This window comes from Micromesistius poutassou (genome assembly GCF_964030765.1).
Source record: "Micromesistius poutassou genome assembly, chromosome: 2".
Classification (NCBI taxonomy): Eukaryota; Metazoa; Chordata; class Actinopteri; order Gadiformes; family Gadidae; genus Micromesistius; species Micromesistius poutassou.
Window position 1 is genome coordinate 11,588,605 of NC_140272.1, and position 26,920 is coordinate 11,615,524.

General features: G+C 47.3%; 1 protein-coding gene across 1 annotated transcript in view; it reads left to right on the forward strand.

Moving 5' to 3' along the window:
- The window catches only part of plxna1b (plexin A1b), a 142,393-nt gene that overhangs the window by 59,357 nt on the left and 56,116 nt on the right, over positions 1-26,920 (forward strand). The window contains 5 exon segments of the mRNA XM_084463656.1: positions 2,656-2,756; positions 5,312-5,435; positions 5,924-6,077; positions 7,899-7,998; positions 13,972-14,086. Of these exon segments, the coding sequence (XP_084319782.1) occupies positions 2,656-2,756; positions 5,312-5,435; positions 5,924-6,077; positions 7,899-7,998; positions 13,972-14,086 (594 nt within the window).

Sequence of the window (26,920 nt, forward strand, 5' to 3'; positions counted from 1 at the left end):
CTCTCTCTCTCTCTCTCTCTCTCTCTCTCTCTCTCTCCTCTCTCTACATCTCTCTCTCTACATCTCTCTCCCTCTCTCCTGTCCCCTGTGTTGCTTGATCAAAGGGTTAGACCCCACTTTGGCCCCATGCAGCTGGGACCCCACATGCCACTTGTGAGTGGAGTGTGTGTCAGTGCGTATGTGTTGACACTATAACAGTGTTACCCTGGGGTAGAGTTGTTAAATGTTGTTACTTACTGATCAACTTACTCCTTCTCCACTGTGTGATTTAAAGGTAGCCTCCAGTGAAACACACACTCAGACAAATACACACACACACTCACACATCCAAAAACACATGTTAGCAATCGGTCTGTCATACACCCCTTTGAACACACTTAAGTCTTTGAATGATACCCACAATAATGGAAACCACACACACTGACACCCCCCCCCCCCATACACTGTGGGGCTATCTGTAGCATGTTGCTAACCATCTGTCATCACCTATAGCCAGTGTTGAGCTCATTTATGCATTTACGCAGTATGAGGGCTTAATACTAAATGGTTCCATGAATGCTGTGAAGTGCAAAACACACGTACACACACACACCAATGGTCATTCATAGCTCACCCTGCCCTTCCGCACTTTTTCAGCATGACATTACGTAGCCCACACACACACACACACACACACACACACACACACACACACACACACACACACACACACACACACACACACACACACACACACACACACACATATATTTAAATGCTTTTATTTGGATCCACATTTACAAAGAGGGGAAAAAAGATCCAAACATTTTGGGAAGAGATACTGATAATGTGACAGGTTCACCAATCTACAAGCCTTTGCAAGGCCTACATGATAAATTAAAGTTATTAAACACCGAACACTTAAGGACAAACAAAACACTTTGCCTCCAGATTCTCATGCTACCTATGGTGGCTGATACAGAGCAGAATTTTGCCAATCTTTTGGCTTCCTTCTTTATTAATCCCCCCAACCGCAGTCCTTTAACCACATTTTTGTGAATATGGCCTAAGCTTCTAAAGATTAATGATATGAGTTGACATTGGTAACCTAGTTGGCCTATACGACTCAACAGCCCACCTCAATAATGACTACAGTTTTCAGAGTCTCATTTACAATGACAATGTCTGGAGTGTTTGTCATGTTTTTAAAATAATCATTATCAGGTACATTGTGATGGAACCAAGTTATTTTAACAGCACTATGCTTGAAGGTCTTACAGTCATGTCCTTGATTTATTTTTGCTAGATCTTTTGCAACCAGTTCAACCAATCGGTCATGCCTGGCCACATACAGTCCTTTGTAATGATGGCATCCATTCAGAATGTGCACAACTGTTTCATTCTCCTGTTGGTTTTGATGGAATATGCAGTATGGGTTATGTTTTGACGGGTACCATATTGCTAGATTGTATTTTGTTGGAAGACATTGCAGTCGCGCTTTAACCATAAAGATGTCCTCTGAAATGGAATAATTAGTTATTACAGAATGTGAAACAGAATGAGGCAGTGCAGCTAACTTCCCTTGTAATTTTAGGCTTGACCAGCACTGCGCGTTCCGCGTAAGTGCGCTGGAGAAGAGAGGCTCTTGCATGTTTGATTTGTAGATGTTGGGCTGAGTTCTCGTCGTTCAGGATCGCTAGAGTGGAAATCTGCGAGTCCGTTATGATGTTGTCAGTCAGGGGAGCTGTCACTCACACACACACACACACACACACACACACACACACACACACACACACACACACACACACACACACACACACACACACACACACACACACACACACACACACACACAGCAGACACACACACACAGCAGACACACACAATCTATGACTGAGCTGCCTTTTCCCTGTGGTGAACTATCTCAATCTCTCACTCTCAAACACACCCCGACTCCTTGCTTGATTTCTGCTGGCACATTGCACCCGGGATCGTCCCTCTCTGAATGTCTCTCGCCCACCTACAACACGCACACGCACACCAACGCACAAGCACACACCGACGCACATACACACACACCGACGCACGGATGTTCTCGCAAACAACGGGGGTCTGTCCTCTCTTCCTCTGCCTCCCATTGGCTTTGGAGGTCAGCTGTCAATCAAAGGCGCGGTTGCCGCGGCCACCTGTCCAGCTGCCCAGCATGCCTAGCGAAGCTTCTCCTGTACACGCTTCGCTGGAGGCTGTCACACACTACTGGACCAGAATAGCTTGCAGAAGCCCTCTTCAAACGCGCACACGCAGACACCCACAGTATATACACACAGACACACGCGCGCACACAGGAGCACCCTCCACCAACACACACCCTCTCTAACGCTGTTTCATTCCCACTCATATCCTGCCGTCCTCTGCGTACACACACTCAAATATGCCGCAGCATGTGGACAGATTATTTGCCAAGCTCCTCTTTGAAATTTAGTCGTTGTGATAAGCTGCCAAAAATGTCACATTATCTTGAGGAATGTGGCACTTTTTTTTCTTCATTTTTTTTTTGCTTTCATAATGCTGATTAAAAGCAATGTACTAATTGTGTTCCATATATCCTCTCTCTCTCTCTGCCCCTATCTCTCTCTCTGCCCCTTCTCTGTGCATCTATGTCTCTCTCTCTAGGTGGTGAGAGTTCCAGTGGAGAGCTGTGAGCAGTACACCAGCTGTGGCGAGTGTTTGGGCTCCCGGGACCCTCACTGTGGCTGGTGTGTCCTGCATAATGTGTAAGTCACACACACACACACACATACACACACACTCTCACTTTCTCCCTCTCACTCTCTCTCTCTTACTTTCTCTCTCTCACTATCTCTCTCTCTCTCTTTCTCTCTAACTCACACACACACACACACACACACACACGTCTACACTTGATCTAGGTGACAGATACACATGGGGGTGGGGGGCGGGGGGGGGAGTGGAAGTGAGCAGCAGCTGATGTAAAGTGCAGTTAATTGATGGGATGTTTTCCATCGTTGAGTAAATGTGGTGGACGATCGTTAGACAAAATGCCTGTCTGAGCTCAGGAGGAAGATAAGGCGCTGGTGCCCAGGTTCCCGCTTCATAATGTTTTGGAAAGTATTGTCATAGTTAAGGTTCCATTACTCCTGGTAAAGGACATGAAGCCCAATGCTCTGTATGGGTATATGTCTCATTTACTCTACACTATCCCACATTGGATGGAAATACATTGGAGCGCTGAAAGGCAGTCTGCTAGTGTCGGCCATAGCTCTGGATATTCTTGCCTATAAAGCACACTGTCTCTCTCCGAGCCTACACTTCCTCCTGGTGTGCCAAAACCGCATCCAGAGGCTTTATTTATGTGACGGGTTAAAAGCCCATGATTTTATGACACTAGTAAAAGCCAGTTACACTTTAGCTATTAGAATCATTTGATGGCTCCCTTCTAATAACATAGCCGCTTTATCGGTTAATGAGTTGTAGTTAGGTTACATAACAGGAGTTGCGTTTCAGTTACAATCGATTGATATTCCGGTGCAGGTTTGCGAATAGACAAGGCCCTGGGGGTGAATTGTGATAAAACACAATGTATGTGCAAAACGCCGGAGCGTGTAGCCCCGTGTTAGTGCATCAATCTGTACAAACCAGCCGTATTTATCCCTGCAAGCGTCCATGGCTCCAGGGTGTGTGTGTGTGTATGTGTGTGCGTGCGCCTTCGCTCTTGACTACATGCGCAAACAGTTGGATCTTATTAAAAGGTGCGGAGACGGCGGAGCCGCACACAGAAGAAGCACCTCCAGCATTTCGGCATAATGGAATCTCCGTCTCCTTGCATTAATTACACGTGCAGAACATATCGCTGGCGTAGCGCGGCCTCCAGGCACATGTTTTCTTGCCACACTCACACACTGGGATGAAACTCGATGAGTCCCGTCGATAACCTGGCATCCTCACTGACCGTCCTCGTGTCAGAGCTGGGATATCAGCAGCTCACTCATATCCCTGGGCCAAACTCCGGCGGTCTGCCCGGCCAGACAGAATGAAACGGCTATTATCGGCCACTTCTTTATAAGTCTGTGTTTAGCCCTGTGGTGCTCTCAGCCTCGACCTGACCATAAAGCAGCAAGGCTCCCACTAATGGTGGGAGAGTGCAGGTGTGCAGCGGAATGGCACATAAAGGCTGCAGTTAAAGGAACTAAACAGGCCAACCCATAAACACACTCGTACTCGCAACTCACTGCCGCTGGAAGAGTCTATTCGTCGCAATTATGCATGTATGCATGCATGCATGTAATTCAGTTGCGCGCCATAATTCCCGTCCACACACACACGCACACGCACGCACACGCACGCACGCACGCACACACACACACACACGCACACGCACACACACACACACCTCTTGAGAGTGTGTTGTGTGTGAGTGTGTGTTTGTGACTCCCGGGGGAGCACTTGGGGACAGCGTTTTCGTCTGCGGAGCAGGAGTGAGGACTTGTGAAACTAGCAGCAAGACGGGGCTGGCTGGGAGCTAGAGGGGGGACAGGGAGGAGTTAACAGTTAGCGGTTAGCGTGTTCTTCAGGTTTTTCATTTATTGTAAAGCCCAGCGGAGGACGACGTCAGCTACCCACCTCACCGTTTACCGCAGCGACCCGTTTTTGTTTAGCGTGAGCGGGGAAGTTGATAGCTATTACATTATGAATGGCTAATAGTAAAACTGCCAGGGAGATGGGGGGAGGGGTGTGTTATGGGGGGTATATTTGATTTCTCTGTTAAAGGCAGACTGGTAATAAATGACTCGGCTAGGGGTAGAGGGTAGCGGTTTGATACGTGCTGCTTATTCATTTACGGGTCCGGGTTTTTAAGTATGAGTGAATGTGTGCACATTTCTCAAGACATTCTTTTGTGTCTTTTGGCGGCCGAGGTTGTAAAGTCGAGGGAGAAGCGGTATGAGTCCCGCACAAATGTCAGGACCAATAGGTGCTTAGGATGAAAAGGGGATGTGGTAATGGCATGGACGCCGGGTGATAAAAACTGTTTGTCTTCCGTTATTGCTCTCCTCAGTGTCCGTCTTACGCTTTCCATTCCTCCTCTTTCTTCATCGTTGCATATCTCTTATTTTTTGGCCGGGGCGTGGGCCGGGTTCTGTCTGAGCGTTTTAGCCATAACCTTTCTTCCTCTTCCTCCTGCCTCTCTTCATCTGCATTCGCCCAACTTTTTTTTTTCTCGTATTCATATTTTTTCCCGTGTTCTCATGTTTCCTCTGTGTGTGTGTGTGTGTGTGTGTGTGTGTGTGTGTGTGTGTTATTTCCTGTGCAGATGTTCTCGCAAGGACCGCTGTGACCGGGCCAGTGAGCCCCAGCGCTTCGCCTCAGACCAGAGGCAGTGTGTGGAGCTCAGCGTTGAACCCCGCAACATCTCTGTCACCATGTCCCAAATCCAGGTACGTGTGCGTGTGTGTGCGCATAGGATCATTACCATTACCTGCAGCGGCTTACTGTAACTACTCTGTATCTGAGTGACTGATAGGGAGTACACCTTGCTCTCCCTCTCTCTCCCGCTACACATTAGCAGGAACACATTAACCTTGCCATAATGGAGCCTGATATAGCTGATGTGTTTGGCGTGAGGAAACCTGCTTCCCCCCCTGAGCTACCCCCACACTCACTCCCCAGCCATTAACCCTCATGTCATCTCATAACAATCCATGTTACAGCATGTCCTTCCATTGATCTAACACCCTGTCTCTCTCCCTTCCTCTCTCTCTTTCCTTCTTTCTCTGCCTCGCTCTCTCCCCGTTTCGCTCTCTCTCTCCTCTCCTCTCCCTCACTGTGTGTGTCTTTCTTTCTCTCTCGCTCTCTCTCTGTGTCTCTCTCACTCTGTCTCTCTCACTCTCTCTCTCCCTCCTCTTTCTGTGTGTCTCTCTACCAGCTGGTGCTCCAGGCCCGTAACGTCCCTGACCTGGCGGCGGGGGTCAACTGCTCCTTCGAGGACTACGTTGAAACGGAGGGACGCATCCAGGGGGGACGCATCTACTGCCTGTCCCCCTCCGCGCGGGATATCCTCCCCATCACCAGGAACAGAGGTGTGTGTGTGACTCGTGACCAGTTAGTCGCTGCCTTAACCCTCCGGTGGACAAAGCAATTATTTTAGAGAGACCGCTTTCTACAACTTTCCCTCCTTCAGATTGTTGTAGCACATCCATCCATCCATTTGCTTCGCTTCTCTCTGTCTCGCTGTCTCTCTTTTTTGTGCTCTCTCTCCTTCCCTTTTCTCTCTCCCTCCTCTCCACTTGTTTTTGGTCTCTTGCTCTCTCTCCTTCCCTTTTCTTTCTCCTTCCCTTTTCTCTCTCCCTCCTCTTTTTTTTTTTTTTTCCTCTTGCTCTCTCACTCTGTCCCCATTACGTCATGCAGGTTTCTATGTGTGCTATGTATTCATTGTGGCAGGCGGACTTATTCCCCAATGCCTCCTGATTGCACAGTGAAACCAGAGGACGCTGTTCTCCCTCTGCTCTGCACACTGACCGGCCCGGTGGCGTGCTGTATGACCTCTCCTTGTGAAGCCATACAAAGGATACCACACCTGTCACGCTTGATCACTGCTTAATATTCAGGGCCTTAAAGGTGTCTCAGTTGCTTTGTCTGTTTGTTCACCCGAGGAAATGGCTTTTATTTATTTCCCTATTCCCATTATTGCATATTATGCAGCGCTGTCAGTGGCATTATTGATTTATGTTTCTACAAACAACACCAGTTACGGCGGTAACTTCACTTTAGAGAAACAATTCCGGCTCCCTTTGTGAGGCGGCCGTTCAAAAATATCTTCGCCGCCCATTTCTTCTTTTCCCAGTTTTTGTTGTTTTCATTTATGTTATTTGTTCTTCAATTGTATGTGGGTGTTTCACATCCAGTCTTGGTCCCGCACACTCGTGCACACACACACACACGCACACGCGCACACGCACACACACACAGTTATACACACAGTTATACACACACTCACACACACAAAGATACAGGTTGAAAACAAATCACTGTGTTTGAGAGTTGAGATCCAACGGCTGTCAGGATGCTCGTGCATTCTAAAGCTCAAAGTCAGATTGTCTTTCTTCCCTCATAGTGCTAGATGTGCATCTAAAACGGCCCATTACACGCTCTCCTCATCAGCCCTGCTGTCGTAACGCATTCTGAGCACTGATTGGTGCGGTTATTTTTAAATTCCTTCCTGCTGGTTGCGTGTCTTTAGCAGTGTGGTGCAAAGCAATTTGTGTTTTTGTGCTTGTGTTATTTGTCTCGAATAATATGAGATGAATATACGTAAAGGGAGATGGAGGCACCGTTCTTGAATTCCCAGGTGTGACACTGGTGAAGTGCAATATATATATATACAGCCATTTTAATATTAAGCGATTCACACCATCTACATCTGACAGAGTGGGATATGATTACAGCTGCCAAACAACCGTGTGACCATTAAACCCTCAAGTCGATGATTTATAATTCAGCAACCATTAAGTCATTTTCATCCAAATTGACTTCCCATACACGTTATGTCAGTGGAATCTGAGCAAGGCATCTTGCTCAATGAGGCTTGCAGGTTGCATACAATTGGGATGGAACCCTGAACCCTTTTGATTGGACGTCAAGGCCCCCCTCAAATGGCATCGGCCTGTCATAACCATCTCTTCTGACCAAGATAATATTATGGTCAGAAGAGATGATATTATACTATATCATAATTTCTCGTTTTATAATAATGCTTTATATCGTTTCGACATGGGTGACTGCGCAGGGCAAGCATTTCACTGCACTGCCCTTAGACTTGTATGTGACAGCTAAGTGTCTAAATGATGATGATTGGCCCAGCAGCTGAACAGGGGTTGTGTGTGTGTGTGTGTGTGTCGTAGGTGACAAGAGGGTGGTGAAGCTCTACCTCAAATCCAAGGAGACGGGCAAGAAGTTTGCCAGTGTCGACTTCGTCTTCTACAACTGCAGCGTCCACCAGTCGTAAGTGGAGATTTCACTTCATCTTTACTCCTCTATTTCCTAGTATCTGAGACAATGCATTTTCTTTTGTGTTTTATGTCCAGTCCAGTTTCCTCCCCCCAAACCCTCCACAAGCTCTTGTGTTGCTTTCCCTGAAGGCTTCCGTTACAGTATAGGGAATATATACTATATAATACAGCCACACACACAAAGCCACACACGCACACACACCAGTACCCCAGTCCCACCCGCCCCCCATCGGTTGGAGTGTGGTGGGGGGGGGGGGGGATCTTGTGTCACCATCGCAGTGAAAAATCGAAGGTGCTGTGTGTGAGAAATGAGGGGGATAGGAGACGGTAATTCTAGTCTTATTATCATAACCCACTGTACACCCTAATGATCCTTTGATGATTAATTCATTACACATGACAATACGCCGTAATGCTTCCCGAACACACAACCCCCAGACTCATTTATGCGTCGCCTCCCGTTTCAGGGAAAAACAAATAGTGAGCTTTCTTTAACGCGCCCAAATGCTCCGTTTGCGGCTCATTTGCATTCACACAAACGCGGCCCTGGTTTGCCGCAACAGACGACCGGGGTGTGAGATGCAGGTGCGAAGGAAGGAGTGGTAAATAAACAGAACTAACAATAAACAAACAGAGCCATTCTAGAAACAATCCTTTGTCCTTTCCGCCGAGGTCTGTTGTCCTCACCGCGAGCCGAGCCACGGCCGCCCCACTCCACCCTCCGCCCCCCCCCCCTCCTCCACCCCATCCCCTCTGAGACTGTTTTCCATATCATCCCCCTTCGGATTTCAACCAAAACCAAAAAATAGGAAGCGAAAAACAAATCTCCCACCGTGCAGTGGGGCCTCCCCCCCTCTGCCCTCCATTGGCTGGGGGCTTGGCTAATGATCATCCCCCCCCCCCCCCCTCCCTCCCTCTGGGCCACCCACACCTTATCCACACACCCTGAGCCCCCCACCCATCCTACCCTGCCCCTCTATCCCACCCCTAGCCCTGCTGATCCTGGGTAGGTGTGGGGCCGTCTGCCGGGGTATTAGCCGCGGGGCAGCAGATGGTCCAGAGGCCCCCTTGGGTAACCACCACCGAGGCTTCTATCCGGGACCGCCGTCCACGCACACACACGCACACACCACACGCACCACGTGCACGCACAACCACGCCACCGCCGTCCCTCTTCTGCCTTGCCACTTAGCGCCCTGGATGTCCTCGGACACCTAAATCTGTTACTTGGTGACCTCTAACCCAGCCCACCACCACCACCACCACCACCACCAATCTAAAACACTAATCCTCTGTAGCAACAACACTGATTAGCTCAGCTGGTAAAGGGCGTGGCGGTTTACAATGTCAGCTCATGGCTAATTCAACTCCCACGAGTCTCCCGCTCCCCCCCCCCCCCCCCCGGCACCCGTGGCTTTCTCCTGCGCGGATTCATTTCACGTTGGATGGGGACAGGTATCCTTCTCTTAATGGCCGAGTCATTTGATATCGAGCACATGGGGCCCCGGATTATCTCATACGAGTCGTGTATGAATTGTGAAATTGTGATGCTTTTTTCTTTTTTTTCCCGGGCCACTCTTCTGGTGAGCTCACGTAATGAAGCCTGGAGATTAATTAGAGTTGACCCAGAGACGCGCAAGCCAAGCCGTATAAAGATATGAACCTGGACGGTGATTAAATCCTATTGGTGGGCTGATCTAATACAGAATCAGAGTGATGTCATGGTCTAATGACGTTACAGCTACGGGAGGTTGTATTTTTTGCTCACTGCCACCCCCACCCCCTCCGCCTGACCCGGTTGTTATTTAAAGAAACAAGTTCCCATGCAACGGGGCAAAGCAATCAGCAACACCAATACACACATTCCCAGATACACAACTCCACTCACTACACCGTATAAATACATCAGGCAGTGTGATCATTCCCACTTGGTGCATATTCAATGCTCCAAATATGTTTCATTAGCATAGCTAGCATCCACCTGTATAACACATCAGCATTGTTTCGTTTTTTCATTCACTTTCAGACACTTTTCCAAGCGCACAGTCAATTCCTTGTATCCATCCCAAAACACACATACACACCCACCACCCCTTTTTATTTACTCAACTGATTAGGTTATGGCCCCTGCCTTTTAAAAAATGCCGTAGATTTACATAGCGGCATTCATCTAATTAGTAAACCCCCTATTTTACTTTAAGGGGTTGAAGAGATTGAAATGGAATATCACCTAAGGCCATCATGGCTCCTTAATTAAATATATTCGTATACTTTTTCCTCATTTCTTTGCCCCAACCCATTTATTAAAGAGAAATTACATAGTCTGGCAATGAACTATGGATTAAATATATATGAGACAATACAAAGCACCTTTTATAGCCTGGTTAATTTGGCATAGGCAATGGCTGGATCATTTGTTGTATGATTGTGATTCCCCATAAAGTAATTTAATTCCTATATGAGCAAGTAAAAGTGTATTAAAATAAACCAAGGTCTTGCATGAAAGGGGCCATTTGATTGTGGAGATGACAGTAAAGACCTTGTAAAAACAAAAAAAGACTGCGGAAAAAAAGAGAAACAAGTTAAACCTTCTAAAAGGTTTTTGGGATGACACGAGGGAAAGTGAAATGAGTTAAGTACCATTTTAAATAAATCTTAACCAGCCCATGTGGCCCTGGGAATTGTACCATTGAAACAATCTCGTCGTCACAGGGAAACGGCTGAATATTATTCTGTCGTTCATCACCCTCCTCTTTTCATTCAAGGAAATATTCAAGGACAAGGATACACTATACCTGAGGGCCATTTAAATGATATGGCTGTTTCTAAAAATGAATAGGGTACAATAAATAAATCGTCCAACCAAGTGCCGGGGCGTGAAACACACCTTAAAAGAAGAAGAGGGGACGCCGGCCTGGCACTCTGGGACAGCCCATGAGGGAGCAAATCAAAGCCCATTGTTTAGGCAAGGACCTTAAAAGAAAACCGCCATTATGGCACTAAAGGTAGTCTGGCTCAATTAGCATGTGAATATGGGCCGATTAAATTAGCATTGTCAGCGTGGCCAAACAGATTGCGGCTCTTTCGTCTGCCTCTGAGGGGAAACGCATGGTAGTGCTTCGAGCAGGTAGAGGAGAGTGGGGTAACAGGGGTGTCCACATCAATGGGGTGTTTTGAAACCGTAGATTTGTCTTTACATTTTTATCCTCGCTGGGCTCCTCAGAAATGGTTACACTCAGAGCTATAAGGATTGCATTTCTACATCATTTCTTTGTCATTGTATTTTATGCTGCTGTTGGGGAGGCTGTCAGCGCAGTAACTAGTCGTTAACTCTGGCCAAGGGCACCCACCGGGGGGCTGTCAGGCGGGGGCCTGTGGCTGATTGTAGGTGACTTGCATGATCCGTTCATGAAGGTGCTCTCAGCAACACATGAGGGTGGGGGTCGGCGGGTGGGGGGGTGCTGATATTTTTGCCGTATCAAAGTCACCAGCACACTAACGAGCTTGATTTCCCCATGAATAAAAGATAAAAGTCAGATAAAAGACCAGGGGGGGGGGGGATTATTCATGGTGTCTGTGGGCACATGTGTACGTTTGACTGCCTGGTTGTTGCGAACCACCCGCTGCACGTTATAATCCCTGTCTTGGTCATCTGGTCCTCACGGCTGGTGTTCTGTGTTTCAAATGATCAAGGCATCGATGTTCTGACACCCTGCATGAGAAAAAGAAAGTCTCTTTGTGATGCTAAAAAGAAGTTATCTCTGCTCCGAGTTTCGCTAACAAACAGCAACCGAGCGAGCGCTGTGCGCAAACGCCCCCGTTTTCATTTGTCTAGCATTGACATTGTGCCATTTGCGTATTTGTTCAGCGCAAAGACTCTCCAATCTATCTCCCCTGATTGGAGACACGGCCAAAAAAAAAAAAAAAACAGCTTCACAGTGCTACAGCCCTGTTTTTTTTTTTTTTTCAGAGGCATCGCAACCTATGCTAACCAAACCCACCACAGCCCTAATCACTTTTCCTCCATTTGTAGGCTACATTGACAAATGCCCCACTTGCTCTTGTGTGGGATTAAGCGGCCTGTTATTTCCTTAGCTGCCCGTTCCTCATTCCAAATGGACAGCTTCTCTCAGCACAATGCTAAATTGGTCAATTAAAGTGATGGTGGGATTGAATTAAGCTGCAGCCTCTGATCTCACTCGAATGCAGCGGTTCTTGGCTGGAAATGATCGCTTAAAGAGCGCACCTAACAAACGCGCCGTTCTAATTGATCCCAATGAATCCACGTCAGGTTTGATTGATTCCTATATGGCTCCGTTTCCGAGCTTAAGAGTTAAAGCTGTGCAGGTTTTTTTTTTTTTCTATCCCAGCAGAATGAAGGTATATCTCTGTCTTTACATGGGTTAAAAACGCACTAGAAAGAGCTTGTCAGGAGCGTGGCGGTATCGAGTCCAGACAGATGCATGAATTTATTCGTGGCAGATGCTGTTGAATATAAATCAGCCTGTAAATTGAGCATCTCTCGTTGTTCTTTTTCATGCGAGGGCCCACACTCTGTCTTTGTATTGACTAGCTCTATTTCATATTTTTTGTCTTAAGCATATGTTTTCTAAACCCATAAAAAAATCAAGCAAACAATAAAATAAAAAGGCATAAAATTAGCTATTGTGTCTCATTCATTGCTTGATTTTTTCATTGCTTTTTCATTGAAGGGCCTTCATTCTGCCACCCCGCTCTCCTTCGCAGGTGTCCTTGAGATGGTTACAGTCAATTAAAGACACAAATACACAAATCATTTAAAATCCTCCCTCAACAACCAAACCTTTGTTACCTTTCGCTCTCACAAGTCACCCATACAGAGCCCCACTGGCTAAACCAGCCCTTACCCCCGTCTCCCCCCCCATCTCTCCGGCCATCTCTCCCCCCATCTCTCCCCCAACCCCCTCTCCCACAATACGAGCCGTCTCCTCCTCTCCCTGGGTAATCCAACTACGTTTGATCTCTCTATCGCTCACTCTCTCTATTTCACTCTACTTTACCCCCACCGCCTCCTCCCAAGTGTCTTGGGTCCGATGCTCTGTTGCCTCAGTCCTGGAGCCCGTGTGTGAGCAGGTGAATTTAAAAGGGTGGAACGCTCTTAGCTGGGGACACATGAAAGAGAGCCGTAGACAAAGAACAGGGGTCTCTCTCACTCTCGCTCTCTCTCTATCTCTCTTTCAGGGAGAGGGGTGGGGGGGGGGGGGGGGGTAAAAGAAGAGGCCTGATGGGCCCGATCGGGTGGGGAGGATGACAGTGGAGGTATAGAAAGAGCGCAGGGGTGTTGAAATATATATGCAGGACTAGGCAGATTGTGAGGGCGATCATTGTGTGCGTGCAGAGCCCATCGTTTCGGACTCCTCACCAGGGGCCGCAGTGATGAATGGGACGGCAAAGGGGGAGATATGTGAAAGATGGGCCGGGCAACATTGCGATCAAACGAGCGAGACGGACCGAAAGAGAGCAAGGGCTTTACAAGCAGAATGGAAAAGTACAGATTGAGACGGTGAATGATACATCGAGAGATGTCCGCAGGTTGGAACAATTTGAGCAGGAAAGAAACAAAGACAAATTGTACATTTGAAGAACGTTTGAAATGATGCGAAATGATTCCAAAAATGTATTTGCTGGGCATGTATTTGTTTGCAAAATACAATTTTTTTTTCGTAAGGCAAGATGCATCAACTGCGCCACACTTCTCGTGTCGGGCCTGGTTTGAACGGAACACGCCAGAGGCAGTGACCCCCGACCGGCAGTATACCGCTTTAGCCGTTTGTCGTGACAAATACCTCCACCATCTATTTTCCTCAATCAGTTTTGTATTTGACTTCACAACAACCGTGCATAATCCAATGAAATGATCAAGTATCGCTCTAAGGCGTTCTGAATATCTCTGTAACCTCTCTCTCTCTCTCTCCCCCCTCCTCAGCTGCCTGTCCTGCGTGAACGGCTCGTACCCGTGTCACTGGTGCAAGTACCGCCACATGTGCACGCAGAACGTCAACGACTGCTCCTTCCAGGAGGGTCGCGTCAACGTCTCTGAGGTGAGTGCTACTTTTACTTTCTAACCCTAACCCTGCTACCTGACTGTACCCCTCCAGCCCCTCACCAGACTGCCCCCCCCCCCTCCCCTCCCCCCCCCCCGGGCTTGTGTTGGCGTGCTGTGCGTCTGCTTGCCTGTGCGTGAGATAGCAGCGTTGGCACGTTGACAACAGCTTGTGTAGTGTGCAGCGGTAATTCTGTCTTGGCCCATAAGGCCATAAGCAGGCCTGGATGAATGAGGCGCTATGGGAATACTGCCTTGTTCCGCGCGGCGCCATCGTTGCATTAGCATAAAAGCTAATATCAATCGGGCCGAGTGGCGGATGCAGCAGGCAAGGCATAACAAGTGTTTGTCAACTGCCAGAGTGTATACCAGAAGGCAGTGATGGCGTACACATTGAGACGCACGCGCATGCACACACACACACACACACACACACACACACACACACACACACACACACACACACACACACACACACACACACACACACACACACACACACACACACACTCTCTCAGATTGTTTATGCAAATGTTGAGATTTTTCTCTCTCTACTTTTCTCGTACTCCAAAAATAAAGGCACACATAAATTATCAAATTCACACGCATACAGACAGCGCAAAGCAACCTTTTTGCTGTTTTATGAATGTACTGTTCCCCGCCGCTTCCCTTAATGACTGATTCTCGTGTTCAATCTTGTGTTTTATTTGCACCACATGCACAAACAAGTACAACAAACACCACCACAAGCTCCCTCTTTACATCTCTCTCCCTCTCTCTCTCTCGCTCTTTCTCTGTCTTGGTCTCTGTCTTTGTCTCTGTCTGTCTCGCTCTCTCTCTCGCTCTCTATGTCCGTGGATTGTATGCCCCTGGGTCGCTTGGCTGGCCTGTATCCCATGCCCTTTATGAATTGGTCAGCCTTTTATCGCATTACGGCCTTCTATATCACTGGGCTAAACCGGAAGCACGATTGTAAACCTAGCCACTCTGGTAAGCAGTTAGCATGCTTATAGTACCACCTGGACCCCATCCAGAACAGCACAGAGTCTTTGCTCTCACAGCCTCACAGAGCTAGCTGATCTGGGCTGCCGTGATCCACGAGGCAGCCCGGATCAGCTGGCTAGCCCGGAGGGTAAGTAGGTGGAAAGACTGGCTCCTGCAAATGCTGAAATACAGGCGGCGTAACGAAGGGATGCCGAGGGTGTCATGAGAATATACATCGGCACAGTGCACCATGGGAAATATCCCAATCGTGTTGATGTTGTTGTGCAGCGTGTCATGTTGCCATGGTTGCTCTCGTCTTCGATGGTGTACCTGGTGGGACCAGGTCTCAGAAGGAGAAGAGGGTTAAAGGTGACAAAGTTAGAGAGCCAGAGAGAGAATGTCTATCACCGTGAGATCCTGCCTGCCACACGCTTTATGCACACACGCACGCACACACACACACACACACACACACACACACACACACACACACACACACACACACACACACACACACACACACGCTCGTACACATCCTATCTGTCTGTCATGCACAATTACATTAAAATGACAATGTGACCACACACACACACACACACACACACACACACACACACACACACACACACACACACACACACACACAGAGACACAGCCGTTCATCATTGTCATCCATGCTGACGTACGCATTGGGCATGCCCTCAGTGGTCCAACGAGCAGAGCTCCTCCTATAAGGGACACTCTTTCTTCTCTCTCTCTCTCTCTCTCTCTCTCTCTCTCTCTCTCTCTCTCTCTCTCTCTCTCTCTCTCTCTCTCATATATTTATATATATATATATATATATTCTCGGTCGTATTTGAGGCTTGTGGCCTGTGTTGTTGAATTAGAGAAAAGCATGTGCTCCCTTGAGACCTTAAGAAGAGTTTCATGGCGTGTGTTCTACAGTTATGTTCTCCAACGGTAGAAATGGTGTAAAAGTGACAGTGAAACAGGTCCTTTCAACCACTTTCTATTTCAATCTCTTCTCAATTTGCTTTTACTTTATCTTTCACTTCCTCTGTTCTGGTCTTTCTCTCCCTGCCTGTCCTTCATATTGTGCACCATATGCATTCATTGTTTTCATACATTTCTGTCCTCTCCTCGTATCAGTGCATCTCTTTACCAATCGTTCCTTCGCTGTCTTTCTGTTTCTCATCTGCTCTCATGCCATGTATTAAAGGAGCAGTAGGCAAGATTTGTAGGAAATAACCACAAACCAACAAAGAAATGTGTCAAGACACAAAATAAAACAACCCTCTGCCCTAATCCCCTCCAACTAAATGACGTCCCATCATGCCTACGCAGATCTGCATAGTTCAAAATGATCTTCCTGATTAATAGCTGCAAAACTAGCCCTTTCGGATTCTTGCCCGGAGGGATGAACAGTGTTTGACAGCCTGCTGCCCAGTCATGAGCAGCTGTTAGAACAAAGTCTTTTTTTGAAGAACATTGAATTTCCAGATAGCTATGTTAGTACATTTTTGTTAAATAATTTTTACAGAATTATTGTGTGGAAATATTGCCTGCTGCTCCTTTAACAGACAGATGTTTAATGTGTGTTCCCATGACGACCAAGAAAAGTGTGGATGAGTTGAACACAGCGACCGAGCGGACACCATACGGATACTGTATCTCCAGTAGGTTCTTGCTTTAAGGGAATTTTCCTTAATCGCTCTGTTGACTAGTACGTACGCGAGTGAAAAAAATGAAAAAAACATGGACATGGCAGAATCAAACCAAACCGACTTCCAGGTGTTTCTAAAAGCATTTGATGAATAAAGCCATGACCCACGATTCTATAAACAAATGCTGGAGAAATGGAAAGAAGCGAACACAAAGTGTGTGACTGATCCTCTGGTAATAGTTTACGTGTTTTGTTTTCCTCTGCGGCTGCTCTGGGTTCAGCGAGAATGGGCCATGGTGTGACTCATGCCGTTGGCTTTGATTTCTGCACACACATCCCTCCCTCTGCAATCAATACGCTGGTTAGCCTGATTGGGATTCTCAGTTTTCCTCTCCCGTCGCTCGTAGGAGGGCTCTCTCGCGTGCGCTTTCTCTCTTCAGTTCATCCTTGTTGCCGTAAGTGCACAGTTTCGTGTGTCAATCAAAGTTCAGGTGGTGTACTTGGTCCGCCCTGTGGTAATTACCACACAAAGACCTCAAGCAATGCAAACAGACACACAGATGCACTCCTGCGTGCAAGCACACAGTCACACACCCCCTCCACATTGGCAGTAACAGTGGAACAGTGATTGCAGATCCACTTATGGAAATTCTGAAGCATCTATAGGATATGCACTGTTACATTCTTGTGTAAATAAAGAGCATAATTGTCACAATATCCTTCATGGCCAGGAACCGGCTCAGTGTCGACTTAATCTTCACTTGGACTGCAGCTACCCAGCCACACACTTGAATGGCCATATATTGTCAGGCATTTGCTCACTAACTCACACACTAGTTGCAAAGGCTGTCTGTCTGTCTGTTGTTTATCGAACTCTCAGGATCTTGTGCCAGAGGTGTGATACTGTAGAGCTCAGTTTACCATGGCTGGGTACACACACGCACACACTCACACACTATAGGACAGTGTCGCTCAACGTGAAGGACTCGTGTGTGGTGTTTAGATCACTGTGTGTGTGTGTGTGTGACCTTTGTGTGGTTGTCAGTGGTCCTTATCTGGACGAAGCCCAGCTGACAGGTCTGAAGAATAGGTGCTGGGGGAGGGGCATTATTTATGTCCGTCCACTGCTTTCCCTCTCTTCTCTATCCTCCCTCCATCATCTGTTTTCTCTCTTTCTGCACTGCTTTGGTTGCGTCCTTCCCTCTGTGTCCCTCATCAGCTACCTTCGATCCTTTCCTACATCCTTGCATCAACAAGCACATGTAGCAACCCTCTCTCTGTATCTGTCTCTCTCCTTCTCTTTGTCCATGTCTCTGTCTCTGTCTCTCTCTCTACATGGTTTATATATTATTAACCATGGCAGCTAGCGATGCAGACGAGAAGTTGTAATGTGGACCAGATGTAGAATGGGAGGGGCCATCCAGGAAATGTTTTTTGGCCATCACGTGAAGTATGTAATGCTCTCTGGGAGAACAACACAATCTAACCAGCCAAAGTCCATTGAGTGGAGGAATAGTGAAAGGGGGGCCATAGGGTGGGGGTGTGGTCAGTCAGGTTGCCAGAGAGATCCTAGCTGTTCAGTGTCACAAACTTTACAGTGAACTTCTCAAGTAGTGCTTGAGTCCGAAATCACATGTTCTCCTCTGGGACATCATGTGCTCTTAGTCATGCACGCACACACACAGACATAGACACACACACACACATGAATATCTTCTGTATTTGATCATTGTTAATAACCAACGGCGCATGAGAATGAGACCTGCAACCAAAGGCCCAAATAATTATATAAAGGGTTTCGAAAATCTAGTTGGGATGTAGTTCAGTTGTGCAATGTCACGTTGCCCCGCTGTGTGTGTGTGTGTGTGTGTGTGTGTGTGTGTGTGTGTGTGTGTGTGTGTGTGTGTGTGTGTGTGTGTGTGTGTGTGTGTGTGTGTGTGTGTGTGTGTGTGTGTGTGTGTGTGTGTGTGAGAGCTGGGGAAAAAGGGAGAGAGAGATTTGGAGTGTTTCTTTGGGCGAGCACTTAGAAGTTTGGGAAACATCACACAACTCTATGCAGATGTTTCCTCTTGCTCTCTCGCTCTCTGACTCTCTCTCTGTCTGAGACATTGACTATTTCTAACCCAACTGGTTAGAAACAGCCTATATTCTACACCCCTCCATTGCTGCCCTCTTTTTCTCCTTTAGTTTTGTCATGATAAAGAGTGCCTAGGGCAGCACACATGCAAACACACACTCACACACAGAAGAAAAAAAGGAAAGATTCCCTAGCTGAAAATTGGAAAGCAGCACCTGGCAACCAGCATTAATCCCACCAAGAGAAGGCAGGGAATGCTTAAAATTGTTTCCGTTCTAGAAAGAACTGCCTTGACCGACAGAAGACGGCACATCTTCCCTCTCAGCAGTAAGCCACTGAGCCTGATGTATAACGTCCAAGGACAGCCTCCGATTCATACAGACTGAAAGAGGAATATAATGGGAAGTAATGTTGCTTATATGGAGCGTGTTACATAACATGTAACTTTGAAGGGCAATTTCAGCCCTCTCATTGGATGATTGGCCTAATTGGTGAAAGAGGAAGAAAACAAGGAGAAAAATAGATAAACCAAAATAGCTACTCACCCCTACGACTACCTGGACTGCTAAAGTTTAACACAATACAATGCCATACGATATACTCGCTGTAATCCTCTGCCAATCAGAAAAGGCCTGCACATTGTGTGTGTGGGTAATTTGAGTGTAAGCAACACCCAATCGTAAAGCACTAATTTAAAGGCTGCGATGCATGCATATGGTCTTGTGCCCTTACCAACACGTGCATATAGAATATTGTGACATGATGGATTTGTGTGTGTGTGTGTGTGTGTGTGTGTGTGTGTGTGTGTGTGTGTGTGTGTGTGTGTGTGTGTGTGTGTGTGTGTGTGTGTGTGTGTGTGTGTGTGTGTGTGAGATTCAGTCACATGTCCCAGTGGTTTAATTATTCAGGCTGTATTAAATCTTCATTTCCACAACCCTCACTGTCTGCCTGCCTAATGGAGAATACAGATGAATATTGCATTCTTACCACCAACCGTGTGTGCGTTTTGAGAAAGTACGAGAAAGAGCGCATGAAACGCAGAGAACCGGGGGGGTGGAAGATTTATGCAGAGTCACTGAGAGAAAGAGTGATGAAGATGGATAGAAATGTGAATATGTTTGCTCTGAATAAGTAAGCTCCGAGTTGGAATAAAAGAGTAAGGATGAAAAAGCAATGAAGGGAAGAGCAAGAGGCAAAAATGGAGGAAGTCAAATGGGGAGAGACTGCCAGCAAGGTGGAACAGAGAGGCGGGGAAGAAAAACACGAGAGAGGATTCCTGTGTATGGTGTTTACATTATAGGCTGCCTCATACAAGGCCAAACGGCTCGCTGTCATGGCGACTCCCTCACCGCACGCCGTTTCCGTGCCTCGGCCCATTCTCCATACGAGCAGAGATCGAAATGAATCCAATTAACCCCATTACGTATACAAGCTCTTTGTTCAGATACATTCATGTTTTTCATAACCTGAACAATATAGTATTGATCGGATTTGTTTTTATGTAATTCATTTGTCCTACTCCGGATTATTGTTTTTTTTATTTTTCACCTGCTAAGAATCCAATGAGTGGACATGTAGGTCCCTGGGGGAAGCGGGCCCAGGAGTCGCTGTTGATCCCTAACAAGAGCCTGAGATTTGTTTGTCTGCTCCAGTCGCACGTGAAGAAGCTGGCGTAGCTGGCTCGTAGCTTTGTGCTGCTAAATTTTACCGTATTCTTTTTCGGGATTACAGTTTTTATTATGGTGCACATTTAGTATTACAATAGTCATTCTGTACGAATCACAGCAAGCTAGATAGGGGCATGAATCAAGTTCTTACAATTTGTTTTTATTTACTAATGCTCTGATGCAGTGCAATAAAATATGAACACCAAAGTGTCGTTCATTTCCCAACAAACGTCAACTTTAGTTTGACACGCACCATTCCCATGGTGCCCAGCTGTGCCGGTACCCACAATGCAGCAGTGCCGGTATGCACAATGTAGCAGTGGTATCCATGAGGTAGCGAGGAGATAAGACTCCTCGGCTCTCTCTTGAAAGGAGGAGAGTGTGTTCAGAGGGCTGGTGAGAGGGACAGGGCGTGATGGCTGCTGACATATCTGGGTTAAAATTAAACACTGGTGCCATGGACGGCTGTTGTTCTTACTTCTTGTTTTTGGTTTGGCAATGACGAGTATCCATAAGGTAAAACAAAAACAAAATGGCAAGATGTATAGTTATACACACATATATATATATAGGTATAGATATATATAGTTACATATATATATATATATATATATATATATATATATAGTTACATATGTATGTGTATGTATGTATGTGTGTATATGTATGTATGTATATATGTGTATATATATGTGTGTATGTATATATATATATGTGTGTATGTATATATATATATATATGTGTGTGTATATGTATATATGTGTGTATATATATGTGTATATATGTGTGTGTGTGTGTGTATATATACTGTATATATATGTGTATCTCGCATATATCTCCACGCTGCATCGTTTTACAGCATCTTGTGCTCTGTGACTTGGGAATAAACCCTGTATGTTTGACAGCTTCCTTGTATGTCACAGATGAGGGATTGGAAGATGCAATAATCATATGCAAGTCTGGAAACATCAAAGGTGTTTGTGTGTGTGTGTGTGACAGAACATATATCTTTGATGGGAGCATTCCCACTCGCCCCTTCGTAAAGCCTTCATAATCAACACTGAATAACATTCTTACACACACGCACACACTCCCCAGCATCCTTTTCAGAATTCCAATTCTTCTCTCTCTCTTGCTCTCTCGCTCTCTCGCTCATTCTTGGTCGCTCATAGCGTGAGCGAGGTGAGTGGGCGGACAATCTCCCAGTCCCTTTCAAGGTCCACTGTACCCTTTCCTCCAGCTGCCTCCATGTTCCTCTGCATCTTGTTTCCTTATTAAGTCCTTCCACTCTTTCTTCTCCTCCTCAAAGCCTCTCCCTCCCATCTTACTTTTTTTTTTTGTTCATCTTGTCTCTCTCTGTCTCACTCGCTCCTCTCTCCCTGGCGCTCCCTCTCATTTCCACTGTAAACGCTCTCTGATTGGTCACAGCCGTTTTCCTCCTGACTTCTGCCTGCTAATGAGCCAGGCACGCACGCATGCACACGTGCACACACATACTTTCTCTTTCTCTCTCTGTCGTGATCTATTTTTTCGCTTTCTCACCCGCTCACTGACTCACTGACTCACTGACTCACTCACTCACTCACTCACTCACTCACTCACTCACTGAAAGCAACAGCAATCCCTGCTCTCTTTACCATACAAGGGTTTCTCTTCTGCCCCTTCCTGTTGCACCAGGACTCGGGACGCCTACAGACGAATGCCTCACTGCTGCGATCAACATTTCGATCTCATTTCCCCCATCCCACCGTTTGTTCTCTTGTTCTCTGCAGTGTTCTTTAGGAGTGTTATGCGTTAGATTCTATAATGGGGCGGGGTGGGGGGGGTGGTATGTCATTGAAGCCAGGCCACTCGTTCTTCCGATAAGCGTCTTCAACAACCCGCCCCGCGCAGCTGCTGACACTACGTCGATATTGTGCGCTCCTGCGCCGCCATTCAATATGTATGAAGTCACATTAGCGTAAGGTAGTAGAATCAACCCAATGACATGTCCCCACCCACCCCCCCCTCTTTAATATTTCATGTGTGATGAGTCGGGGGAGGGGGTAGGGTGAATAAAAATGGGGTCATTGGCGACGCTGTTTTAGATCCGACAACTTCTGGTCAAAAGGCGATACAGGGCTCTGTGATAATGGTTTATGTCGGACCACCGCTGTGGCAAAGCCTGGATCAGGGAGAGGCATGTAGACAAGCAATGCCTCGTGTGTGTGTGTGTGTGTGATGTGAAGGGGTTGGGTCACTTGTGTTAGGGCGGCTAAGATATTCCCTCTATATGCACCCTACTCAGGTCCATGACAGACACACTCATACACACACATGCATCCATCCTCTCGTCCAACTCCTCAGTGACCAAACCATGAACACCCCCTCTCTCCCCCCCCCCCCCCCCCCCCCCTCCCACACTACCCATCCGGTGCACCCCCGGTGTCCCCTCAGCTCCCCCGGATCGCTTTACTTCATTATTTAACATGTTATTCCCCCCCCCCCCCCCCCCCCCCTCCATACTCACACACACATCAGGACCCTGCCCTCCCTCCTCCCTCCTCACATCATAGAGCTGGTAATTAATTATGGATGGACTGTGGGAAGTGATGGTGTGGGGGTTTGGGGGTTGGGGGGGGGGGGGGGGGGGGGGGGGGGTCTGTCCTTAGTTAAAAACAAAAGAGGTCCAGAATCCTCATTGAGAATGCATGGTGTTTTTGGAGCTTTATTAATTAATATCTTGTCAGCCGTACGATGATCAGGACCCTCTGAAGTCTGTTTGGCTTTTGGAGCCAGTGATTTATTTATATGAGTCATTTTATCTGTCTCTCTCGTTCCGCTTTCCTTCTTTCCTATTTTTTTTTTTTTTATTCCCTTGCCTTCATCATTTCCACGTGCGTGTGATGTGCATGGGTCACACACACACACACACACGCACACGCAGGCACATACAGGCACACAATCTGCTCAACCCACTCATTATCTTCTCTGGGCGGATGTTAAAAGGTGTTTGCTCACCTGCAAATAAAGATTATCTTATCCTGCCCATTTCTTTCCCCTTTTTTTCCCCTCCTTGTATTGCCCCCCCCCCCCGCTCCACGGAGCGTGAGCTAGTCGGGGGGGAATCTGCAGCGTGGCAGACATCAGAGTGAATGGCAAATGAGGGAGGGGATATTTCTGAAAGCGCGGCTGACCTAGAATGACAGCTGCACGCCAGGGAGGGAGGTGCGTGGCGGCGCCCAATCAGCCGGCTCAATCACCCGGGCGTCTGCCACCACAATGTTGCACCCCAATTTAGGTCAAACTCCCGCCGAAAACAGTCACATCGTTGGCACTGAACGATAGCACAGCGACGGCTCGTTTGCAGCCTCTGTGACATGGTGCCAAAGCACAAGAAACATCAAATAGAAAACGGGTTTATGGGAGTGAAAGAAATAACTTTATTGACATTTTTAGTATTGCCACTGAGCTGAATTTGAGTTGGGCGACTTTTGTCTTCAGGCTTGAAAGTAATACATAAAGCTACACGTGTTGTGTGTGTGTGTCTAGTAGTGTGTGTGTGTGTGTGTGTGTGTGTGGACGGTAATGGGTAGGACCCTCGTTGTGAGGAGGTAGTGCCTGTAGGCAGCACAGCCGGCAGGGAGAAACAAACACGGAGGTAAAGAAAGCCCTCTGGCAGTATGGCAGGGAACAGTAGGGGACTTGGAGGTTGCGTGTTGTGCACACAGGTGCACGCCCACATGCGCACAACGCACACACACACACCTGGGTACGCTTACCCCAAACCAATCAACGTATGTTTGTTTAGCTCTCGCGCTTTGTTTACTTACTTTTCCGCTATTGGCACGGATTGGCGCTGAACAAATGGTTTGGTATTCGGCGGTAACAGTTCCTAGCTGTAGTACAGGACAAACATCTGCAGTGGGTGGAAATACCTGCAACTGTGCAGGAATTGCAAAGTGAACGATAAATTGGAAAAAGTGATGTTTTTAATGTGTAATTTTCCGCCCTGCGGTGGATACACATACAGAAAAGGGTTTAATTCATAAATCCACTCTAGTTTAGTGAATGCTTAGTCCCTATGGCATCAAACTGTGGTTGTTTCACCGGAGAGTGAGGTTCAAGTGCTCCTTGTGATTGTAGGACTTGGCACCAGGCATCACAGGAAGTACCCCCCCCATGGAATTGTGGGTAAAAGGGGGGGGGGGGGGGGGGTTGTGAGTGCTAACCCATCCGACCTGCGGTCAACCTGGAATCTTACACACACACACACACACACACACACACACACACACACACACACACACACACACACACACACACACACACACACACACTCTCTCTGACATACACACTTCCTGAAATTCCATCAGGATGAACTTTCATGTGGTCCAGAAAAGAAAAGAAAAAATTCACCAGATGAATGAAATGAAATTTAAGAAAGCTCCCTTCAAAAAGAATGGTTAAATGGAGTGAAAGAGAAACTCACTCTGAGCTTCAAACAAATCCCTCTGGTGCCGTATTGTTTCAATGTGCTCTGGAGTTCGTAGCCCTAATGCACGCTTTGAACTGTTTTGGCACCTGTCACGACCTCTGAGGAGATCGTTGTCCCCATAGGGAGCGTTTCAACATCCCTTCATTGCTGTCAATTCCCCCGCTCCGTTTCATCTCTTTTTTTAGTCTACTCCTCTTCTTCCATCTCCTGCTATCTACTCAGAACTATGTTCTCTCTGGCTGTGTCAGTCCGTCTGTCTGTCTGTATCTGGGTATTGGGGTAATGGTCTCTTGAAGTTGGCACCAGTGCTCCCGTTCCTGCACCTCTTCCACTTCCTGTCTTGGCCCCCTCTCATGGAGTTGTGCTTCCTGCTGTACTTTTCTCCCTGTCGCCGGTGTAGTCGTCAGCCATCCTTGTGTATATCAAGCAGTGTCATGACGGCACTGCTACACAGGAAGAGAGGTTTCAGCCTCTTCCTCTGAGCACACCCAGGAACCACCCTACTTTTGGGAAGCCTTTTCTTAGAGTGTAATTACTGTCATTCACGTGGGCCTTCTCTCTCCCCTCTTTATACCAGTAACAATTGCAAGGGAGGAGAAGAGACACGTGGACATGCTGTTTATCGCCAGCCGTCTCGCTCAGGGTCTGTCACGGCAGATGTGATTCACGTGTACTTTTTATTTCCCTTCTTTTTCTTCCTCTGACTTATCTTGGCATGTTGGAGGACGAGACAGACAGACTCGGGGCGCTCAGGAAAGATAAGTTCCAGCTAGAAGGAAGGATGAGAGGCAGGCAGTCGAGGTGACGTCAGCTTGATACAGGGATGAATAACTGGTTTGCAACTCGTTGCAACTCGCTTCACACCCTGGGCCAGTATGTATGTAAAATGCAATTTCCAATGTGAAATTATTCAGTGTACAAGTCTCCAATACTATTCATAAATATCTACACTGCACATGGACTGTTAAAAAGGGGACACTTCGCTAAGTTTGTATTGTGTTTTTCTTTGAGAAAAGCAATTTTTCTCCTGTGAAGCCAGATGACATTAGCTCAAATCAATCCTCTTTCTCTTGTTTCTTCCCTTTCTTTCTATCGCTCCATCTCCCTCTACATCAATGTCCTGGCCTTGCTCCAGGCAGTTAATGAAGTAGGAAGTTGTCGGGAAGGCCTTGGTGTGTGTGTGTGTGTGTGTGTGTGTGTGTGTGTGTGTGTGTGTGTGTGTGTGTGTGTGTGTGTGTGTGTGTGTGTGTGTGTGTGTGTGTGTGTGTGTGTGTGTGTGTGTGTGTGTGTGCGTACCCAAGCCATTTACGGGCACACGCCAGTTAAGGATAGAAGGATGGATCAATAAAGATATAAAAAAAGAGGGGGTAAATAAATGAGGCTGACTTTTTTAAATTGAAACCATCTCATGCTTCTTCTTTGTCCGTCACCCACATCCGTATTTCTGTCCTTAACCGCCCCCCCCGCTCCCCCGCCCTCAGTCCCGTTCATTATATACCTTGGTGTTTGTTGCCTGCGGTTACCGACAGTATTCCCTCTTCTCATTATCTGCCCAGGTCTGTATATGTATATATGTATTGTGTGAGTGTGTGTGTGTGTGTGTGTGCCCATGACCCGAGTGCAGGGCTAAGCATGCTAATGAACACACAGCAGCAGCATTGTGTTCAGCCACCCCCCCCCCCCCCCCCCGCCCCCCGCTGAGACGGAGCCCAGTCTCTAATGTACAGCTGGAGAGAGACAGACACGGGCAGGTTGGGGGGGTGGGGTCGTACCATACAACACACCACGGCACCATGGGATACCTACAGCCAGCTAGTTGGCCATTAGCCAGCCAGACACTGGGTCCCCAACACACAACAGGTGTAGGACCAGTATGTGCTGGGAAGGCACGGCGAGCGGGCAGTGTGAATATTTTATAAGCAGGCGCAGACCAGCGTTCTCCCACTACCTCTGGTGGGTTCTTA